The sequence below is a fragment of the Zeus faber genome, assembly GCF_960531495.2.
Source record: "Zeus faber genome assembly, chromosome: 11".
NCBI classification, from domain to species: domain Eukaryota; kingdom Metazoa; phylum Chordata; class Actinopteri; order Zeiformes; family Zeidae; genus Zeus; species Zeus faber.
The window spans coordinates 20,147,895-20,155,589 of record NC_137205.1 but is presented as its reverse complement, the minus strand read 5'-3'; the positions used below and the strand labels follow the sequence as shown (position 1 = coordinate 20,155,589).

General features: G+C 42.7%; 1 protein-coding gene across 1 annotated transcript; it reads left to right on the top strand.

The window, feature by feature from the left end:
• Positions 1 to 6,284, top strand: ypel3 (yippee-like 3). The gene is made up of 5 exons (XM_080008810.1): positions 1 to 367; positions 1,369 to 1,487; positions 2,460 to 2,503; positions 4,002 to 4,110; positions 5,035 to 6,284. Exons 2-5 carry the CDS (start codon positions 1,371 to 1,373, stop codon positions 5,122 to 5,124), a joined length of 360 nt encoding a protein of 119 aa, XP_079864936.1. The 5' UTR covers positions 1 to 367; positions 1,369 to 1,370; the 3' UTR covers positions 5,125 to 6,284.
• The last annotated feature ends 1,411 nt before the right edge of the window (positions 6,285 to 7,695 follow it).

Sequence of the window (7,695 nt, the reverse complement as noted above, 5' to 3'; positions counted from 1 at the left end):
AAAAAGCGCCGCTCTCCCGCCACTGGCAAGGAAACAGCGGTATCACTGCAGTTGAACGCGTTTTAACATCCATTTTAATGAGGATATCGCGGTAAATAATAATAATAATAACAACAATAATAATAATAATAATATTAAAATAGGTCGCCGGTTGTGGGTACGTTACAGCGTTTTCTTGGGGGCTGCCAAGCGTTTCGAGGTCAGCGACGGGACCCGCGTGGCGAACGAGCTAAGCAGCTAGCTGGACCCCGAGCTCAGTGCCGCAACACCGACCTGGGCCAGCCGCGGTTCCCCGTTGGATGCCGGTCACCTAACCCGCCCGTCGGTGGTGAAACTGGTCTACCGCGAAGCTCCGTACGGATAGCAGGTCAGTAGACACCGAGGGGGAGAATGCCCCGCAATGCGCATTCGTCCTGCTAGCTGCGGGTTGCTGGCTAAATACACCGAATTAAGGACGCCGCGTTCACCGGGAACTCCACGACATGTGCATTGTGTTGTTTTTCCGCTCATAGCCATTTTGTTTTCCACCCAGGTACTGTACACACAGCATATGTTCGGATTTAATTCTCTATTTCCCAGGTTTGGCAGCGTGTATAGTTGAGCGGGGTTTATTGTTTGTGTTTACTGTCATTTCCCCCTATTTCCGACTTGGTTATTACGTGTGTACATGTCTGTACATGTCTATCCTGCAGCATTGTGTTGCTTCTGGCAGACTTGTTTGTTTTCATACTGACATGACTCAGTAATGCACTCATATCGCATATGACATCGAATTTATGTGCAGTAATAAGAACATGAAGCTCAACCATGATCACCTTTGTATACCGGATCAACAGGGAATGGCAGACCGGTTGAAAAGGAAGGCGTGTGCTTCTCTTGCACGACCTGTTTTTGATAACATTCAGAGGCAACTTGTGAACTACTCTTCACTAATCTTCTAGTCATACAAGTGGATTCCTCTGGTGACACTGGTTGATTGCTCTTTTTTTATTTAAGATAGTTTAGAAACCTTCTTAAAACGAGTCTTTAAATGTATTAAACTTAACTCTCTGACAACTGCAAACATTCTGTAAGGAACGCAAATTATTTCCTGTTCAGGCGAGTCATTTCCCTGTCATCAGACTTGTTTGGGTTATTTGAGGCTCCTGTCTGCTGCTCTGTGTTGTCTCACCGCCCCGGCTTCCTTGTCTACAAAGAACACAGATCTACAGCCTGAGACAACCCCCCCCCCCCTTCCCCTATGCTCAAAACTGCATTGATCTGTCTTTTTGCATAGTCGATAATAAGGGCCAGAGATGCATTGCAGACACATAAAGCAAGAAGAACTGTTCGTCTCCAACTTCCTCTTCCTCTTTCCTCTCTTGCCAGACATGGTGAAGCTAACAAAGGCCAAGACATTCCAGGCGTACCTGGACTCTTGCCACCGCCGCTACAGCTGCGTCCACTGCCGTGCACATCTTGCCAACCACGACGACCTCATCTCAAAGGTACGGCCGTAGGAGAACGTCAAAAGGTTTGAACAATTGATTGTCAATGTTCGAGAAATGCTATTTAAATATATGGGTGATATGGAGCTATTCACAAAGTGTGTAGTTCTTTGTCCTGTATTCAACCCCTGTAACTCCACGATGAATGCCAATCCTCCGTTGTCTTCCTGAACATTTTGACACAAACATAATACTTTGTGTCCTCAGATCAGGTCATTTTGGGTTTCAGCCAAAATGAAACATACATACTGCCATATTACATTACATTACTTAATTTAGTGGACGCTTCTGTCCAAGGCCACTTACAATAAGGGCATTTGTTGATGGTATCAAACCAACCACTGTATTAATAGTTCAGGTACTCCTCACTTAACGACCTACCTGTTTAACGACCGTTCTGACTTACGACCAGCTCTCTGACCAGTCTGTATTGTACGCTGTGTACAATACCGCTGTGTCTCAGCGTCAAGCATCTCATCACGCATCACCCTTTAAATACTGTAAACACTATATACATTTATATACACTGTATACATCTCATCTCATCCCCGTTCGCAGTCTTAGTCTCGCTCCCGCAGTCTGTCAGTATTCACTACACTAGCGTTCACAATGGCCACGCCCCCTTACCATGAAATAACATGGGTCCTCGCATATCGACCAATTTCCTTAACAACCTGGTTGTAGGATCGGAACTCGGTCATTGACTGAGGAGTACCTGTATAGCTCTATTGATGCAAATTTTCCCGTTGTGGGACTAATAAAGGTTTATCTTATCTTATATTGTGATATATTGAACCGCGACTCCTCTATAGCAATCGTTTGAAATGTTGGCATTTTCTCACATAATCTTGAACCTGAGCTCAGTACCAAACTAACCAGAAACACCAGCGACACACCTCACTTGCAACGATTAAATCAGAGGGCTGTGTGTGGATCATTTGTTTTGACTTGCTCTCTCTCCTTGTTTCTCAGTCTTTCCAGGGGAGTCAGGGCCGGGCCTATCTCTTCAACTCTGTGTGAGTATCTTTCAGTCGCTCGCCTTATTTTATTAACCTTTTTGAACACCACAAGATGGAACATTTAATGGAGAAAAGTGGCCTTTGGAATCCACTGCCACCGACAGTGTGGATAAACAGTGCTGTTCTCTGAGCTGACTAAGCTCAGTGTTGTACCCCAAAGCTGGGATAGTGGTACTTTGACCAAGTAAAGGTTATTTATGCAGGGCTTTATCACAGGAGTATCAAAAGGGATTGCAAATTTATAGGGTAAGTTGATGAAATCTCCCTGGCCCCTTATATGGGCAAAGAACTGAAAAAAAATAAAAATCTAAAAGTAAACATGGAGGAAAAGGAAAAAAAAGCAGGTGAATGCAGATAAAACTTTATTAAAGGCTAGAGTGTGGTTAGGGAAAAGTAGAACCAGTTTAAGGGTGTGTACAATGTGCTTAATTTACATCACCTGGTGACATTTTTAACCATCCCATCTTACAGCACATTCACTATTCATTGACTATTATTACCATCCCATCAGTGATCTTTCACAAAATCTGGAGGATTGACCTTGTCTGATGAACAAAAGTCTGCCGTATCCAACTCCTTGACACGTGCATGAATTCAAAAAGGAATATTTGTCCTAACGCGTACATGTCCTTTGTGGGCTCTTGACATAGGGAAAAATAAGTTTGGGAATCCAGGATCTAGAGCTCTGTTTTCATTATACACCTTCCTTTAATTGCTCTGGTTCTTAGAAACCGAATCCCCAGTATGGCAGCTCTGTTTACACACAGCACATTAGTCAATAGACTGTTGTGGTCCCTCAGTGGACCTTGAAGTCAGGTGAAAACCAAACCGGGTCACGTTTTCCCGGGTCAATAGGTCGTGGATGCAGGGCCTTACCCCCCCGAAAACCTCCTCGGAGGCATTTAGAGCCTCCTCGTTAAATCAGGTTCTCTACAGCTTCACTGTAGATATTTTTTTTTTTTCATTCACTTCATGCCTGTTTCCATTTTCTTACACAGAGCTTGTTTTAAAGGCTTGACTTCACATTTGGAAATGTGTTTGTTTTTCTTCAAGCCGGTGTGACAATGTAAGGAAAGTTGTTTGTACTAGTTCTGTTTACCCAACGCTAACTAGGTCACGTTCAGATGATTTACACCGACACACAGCTTTTAAGACTTCTGGGACATCAAGGTCCGAGTCTGTTCCCTGAACAATATGACAAGATGATGTAGAATTGTTCGTTCTTATATCGATATCACGATCGTAATATCAAGATATAGTTAAACGTTGTCTTTAAGGTTGCAATATGGTGAAGTAACGCAATTTTTGGAACTTGGATTGTCCTAGCATACAGTCCAAAAAAATAGAAAATGTGTTGAGATTTGATCGTGTCAGTATCGCCCACCCCCTACCCCACAGTATAAACATTGTTTACTCGACATCAAAGGATGGTTATGTTGTAAGGCCACTGCATGCGCGACGTGTTAAACGGTTGTTCTTCCTCTGGTGCTTTCAGAGTGAATGTGGGCTGCGGGCCCGCTGAGGAGCGGTTACTACTAACGGGGCTCCACGCTGTGGCGGACATCTACTGTGAGAACTGCCACACTACGCTGGGCTGGAAATATGTAAGTGTTCGCAGCCATTCAGCGTCGTGTGAATCAGAACTCTTATTTTGAAAAGTACTTTAATTTGCACAATGCCGATGAGATTGGTGGTTCTTGACTGGTGGGTCGAGGGCCAAAGCTGGGTCACTGGGTCCCTTTTCTAGTGGGCCGTGGGTGTACACGTCCACTTCTTCAGGGATCGATACAAAAAAAATTGCTGGGTGCCGAAGTTCCAACGCCGTGCTTTTATTTTGAAGCACCATTTCTGACTTGGATCGCAAACTTCCAACACCACCACACAGCTGTTGTTTTATGTCATTTTTAATCTAAGCACATTTTATCAAATGATCACCTCTTTTATCACTATTTGTGAAACTAATAAGAATGGTTACAATTTTCAGTTATGGGTCTTGACCAAATTACTTTTTTTTTTTTCTACCATCAGCTTATTTTTACCCCATATAATATACGTCAGTGGTTCTCAACTGATCTAAGGATGCAGATTTGTCCTTAGTCTTTAAATCACGACCCAAACATAATGAAAAATATGAACGATTTTAAGCATTTTATTAAACTACATTAATAATTCATTAATTCACAATGCTTTCCTGTATGTTTAAAAACGCACATTTAAAAATGTGTCGAATAAGGGCTTTGAAATCGAATTAAATAAAAATCTATTAAAACAATACAAACTAATTTCCTTAGCTTCCAAAATTCGGTTTTATCTAGGCGGCAATAAAATGCCGAAGGGTCAAATTTTAACATCAGGAAAAATAGAATTGCTTTGACCACGTGGACGTATACACCGACGCCCTACTCAAAATGACCACCCTGTGACCCAGGGTTGGGATGGGGACCCACCAGTTGAGAACCCAAGGTTTCGACCACAATTTTACCCACTGCGTGCCTCAACCAAAACTCATTCCTCGTCCCCTTGTGCAGGAGCAAGCCTTCGAGCTGAGTCAGAAATACAAGGAGGGGAAGTTCATCATCGAGCTTTCTCACATGATAAAGGACAATGGCTGGGACTGAGCGAGGGCGAACTCAAACTCTGTTCACGACCCCCTTCCAGAGCTCCACCCCGCTTTCGGTCTAAAAAAAGGGTTTCAGCGTAGCTTCCTCTACCCGCACACCAGCCATCGCTCTGTGCCACCCTTTCACCTCCTCTGGCTTCGCCAACAATAGCATGTGATGCCTTTTTCCTCTGACCTTCTTCGTGTATTTCTTTTTCCATCTACAAGAGCACATTTGCTTGTATTGATATGCCGACTGGTAGTTTCGCTGGGACATGGAATGAAGTGTAGGGCTAGTGCGTGAAAGATGGCATGGGGAGACACACAGGTGTGTGTGTGTGTGTGGGGGGGGGGGGGGGGGGGTGTGTGTGCGCTTGCGTGTGTGCAAGTGTGCGTGTGTTGTTTTAAGTGGTACAACCTTATCAGCAACCACATAACGGCGCCGCTCCGTCAGAGTGACGCCGGCAAAGGGTTTTAAACCTCAAATGATTTGATCTTAGAAGAAGTTGAATACAATCACAGGTTTGCCTTTTTGAGTTTTAGGTGCGCTTCAATGGGTGCATCTTTAACAAACCCCTAATGCTAAAAACATCTCGCCGTATTTAACGGTTGCATTTGGCAGTGGTGGGGAATACTTAGTGCAATAAGAGAATTTTTTTTTTTTTTTTTTTTTTTTTTTAATTCTGCATTGACAAAGTTCACTTTTTATTGTTTTTAAAAGGCTTAACTGGTCATGTTCTGTTTAAAAGGCAATCAGGTCTCAAGTTAATTCTGTAAAAGGATGCATTTATTTTGCGACGAAATGTAATCATGGAGTATGAGTGCATTCTGCCTGTGGGTGAACATGTTACTTGTGGGTAGGGACAGTGTGTCTATGCAGTGTTTGGTGAGATGTGTTAAATCATCGCTCTGTGGTTGACATCTAGCGTTTCCACTGTAAAGCTGGGATAGCCACTTTTACCTTCTTTGCTTCAGTGTTCGATCTGAGAAGACGTGTGTGTGTATACCCTAATACGGATCAGCCCTTACGAATACATTTACTCAATGGTTAGTGCAAAATGGTAGACAACAATTGTTTAGGGATAAGTAGCTTATTTATGTTTGATTTTATGTCTGCTTTCATTAAAGTGTATGTTATAACCTGAACTTGTGTTTTAAATGCTGTGTGTCTGAATCTGAGATTCATGTGGGTTTTTCTTTTTTTTTTTTTTTTTATGAAACTGCTTTATGATATGATATACTTTATATGAGACGTACTTTTCATTTGTGAGAAAATCAACTTCCTTGCCCGATGAGCACTTTCTGTAAGTCCCGGAGGAATGTATGTAAACGAGGGGATTTAAGGTAGATTTGCAGCCAGCATTGAAGCTTTAAGATAGAAAATACTAGTCAACTACTTCTTTAAGCCAAATCAATGGAGAAGCGGGACCCGAGGTGGTCCCACGGTCCAGCTTCCGCCGAAGCATACTGAGAAAGGAAGTAAACAAAACCACCAACACCCAAGCCCAAATTGGGTCATGGCCATGGGTGTATGTGAAATAAGTATACTATGTATGAAGATGAAGTGGTCATTAATTTATAACCTTAATTTAAACCCCTGGAAAAGGATGAGGGGGAGACCCTTATTTGCAATGGTGCCGTGGCACAAAGCAAGGAAGAAGCAGCAGAGAACAATGGGAGGAGGCTTAAAGCAGTTAAACTGGGATTCAACAAGATCCATAATCAGCTGAAGGAGACAACTCACTGCCTCCCTTTCTTGATGAGGGGGGGGGGACGTGCGCCACCCAGTGGACAGTCCGGTCAACGCAGACCACTTTGGGGAACTTTCTTCTGGGAAGAGTTTTCGTTTTATTATCAAATGAAATGTTCATATTTCCTGGAAGGTAAAAACATCACATATCCAGATGACCATGTTGTAGTTAAGTATGTAACTTTAGTATCTCAGTTGGCTTTTATTGTCTAAGATTAATTCGATTATCATCAATCAATTGTGCTTGTATCGTCCCACTGTAACATTTTATTTCCATTACAGAAGGCACCCTTTTGTAGTACTCCAATAAAAGCAATTCATGTTATGGGATAATAAAATATATATATATATATATATATATATATATATATATAAATAAAAAAAAGCAGACTAACCAACCACAGACCTATTTGCCGTATGTTTGCTTCCAAATTGCCAGAGAAGTGGAGCAATACAAATATATATATCTATTGCAGGGATCATAACATCAGTTATTGCAATCCACAATAGGTGAATGGGAGAAGCTCGAGACACTGGCTCCCACCTTTGGGGAAAAAAAAAACATAATTTATTGTTCAAATAAAGAAATAATTATGATGGCACCACCCGGAGCGTAAAAAAAAAAACACGCATCACTGTAATACCAACCCGAGGCTGACGGATCGTAGCGCATGTGACTTTTTGATCCCCGCGGTGCGTCTCCGCAGTATGGGGGTGACATGTTTGCATGCGTTCACAACAACAATTCTTCATAAAACGTGCGTTTTAACGTGGAACGCATCGACATCGCCGACGCGGCGGCGTCCACTTTGATGCAACAGCACCACCGCAAGCGGCGGC